The following is an 890-nucleotide window of genomic DNA, read 5'->3' on the forward strand; positions in this document are numbered from 1 at the left end:
GTCTGAAGCCCACCGTGGCAGAGCGGCCGCATGGGCATAAGGAGGCGCCCCCACAGGTGATACCTATGACCAATGTTATGCCAGGGGACAGTCCCTTCGTCACGTGAAACCAATTCCAGTCCGCTATGAGTGTGATAAGAACTGTTATAGGGGGGACCGTGGAATCCGGCGCAACGACTCCCATACTACCAGAAGACGGCAGCACTATGCAGGCCTTTCTGCTGCGCATCGAGCGCCGGTACACCCAGATGGGATTGGAACTGCGCGAGTGGGGAAATGCACTTATAGGCCACCTTGTGGGACCGGCTCTAACGTATTGGATCTATCTACGGAGAACTATTGACCTAAGCGACTGGGCGACAGTACAGCGCAGGCTTTTGGAGCGGTTTGACAGAACAATGTCGCAGAGTCAATTGTTAACGGAGTTGGCTAAAATACGGTGGAATGGTAACCCGAAGGAATACACGGACCGATTTGCGGCTGTGGCGGAGCGTGGTTTGGGTCTTCCCCCCGACGAACTGGCGGACTATTACTGCACCGGGCTACGGACAGACCTCCATCTTCTAATAACCAATAACGGACAGGTGAAATATCAGTCATGGGAACAAGCGGCGACAGTCGCAACACGGCTCTACAAGCCCAAGCAGAGTGCGCTGGAACTCGGAGAAAGGACCAGTCGAGCCATTAGGGCTGCTATCCAAGCTAATGGACCCCGTGGGCCCCAGGAATTTGAAAATCGCCCTGGGGGAACCCACACGAACTGCTTTGAGTGTAAGGGTCGCGGACATCCGGCACGTGTCTGTCCCAGCAAAGGAGAACGTACCAAACGTCGGGGGGAAATATGCAAGAAGTGTGGCGGTGTGGGACACTATGCTCGGGACTACGTATGA

The 890-nt window shown here is 55.2% G+C and overlaps 1 protein-coding gene across 1 annotated transcript; it reads left to right on the forward strand.

Moving 5' to 3' along the window:
- Positions 1 to 125: 125 nt before the first annotated feature.
- On the forward strand, positions 126 to 890 carry ENH_00084660 (hypothetical protein; the record flags this gene model as incomplete). Its single annotated transcript, XM_013583504.1, has 1 exon — positions 126 to 890. The coding sequence occupies one exon, from the start codon at positions 126 to 128 to the stop codon at positions 888 to 890; it is 765 nt and encodes a 254-aa protein (XP_013438958.1).

Source organism: Eimeria necatrix, genomic scaffold, assembly GCF_000499385.1.
Source record: "Eimeria necatrix Houghton genomic scaffold, Enh_scaff96, whole genome shotgun sequence".
Taxonomy (NCBI): domain Eukaryota; phylum Apicomplexa; class Conoidasida; order Eucoccidiorida; family Eimeriidae; genus Eimeria; species Eimeria necatrix.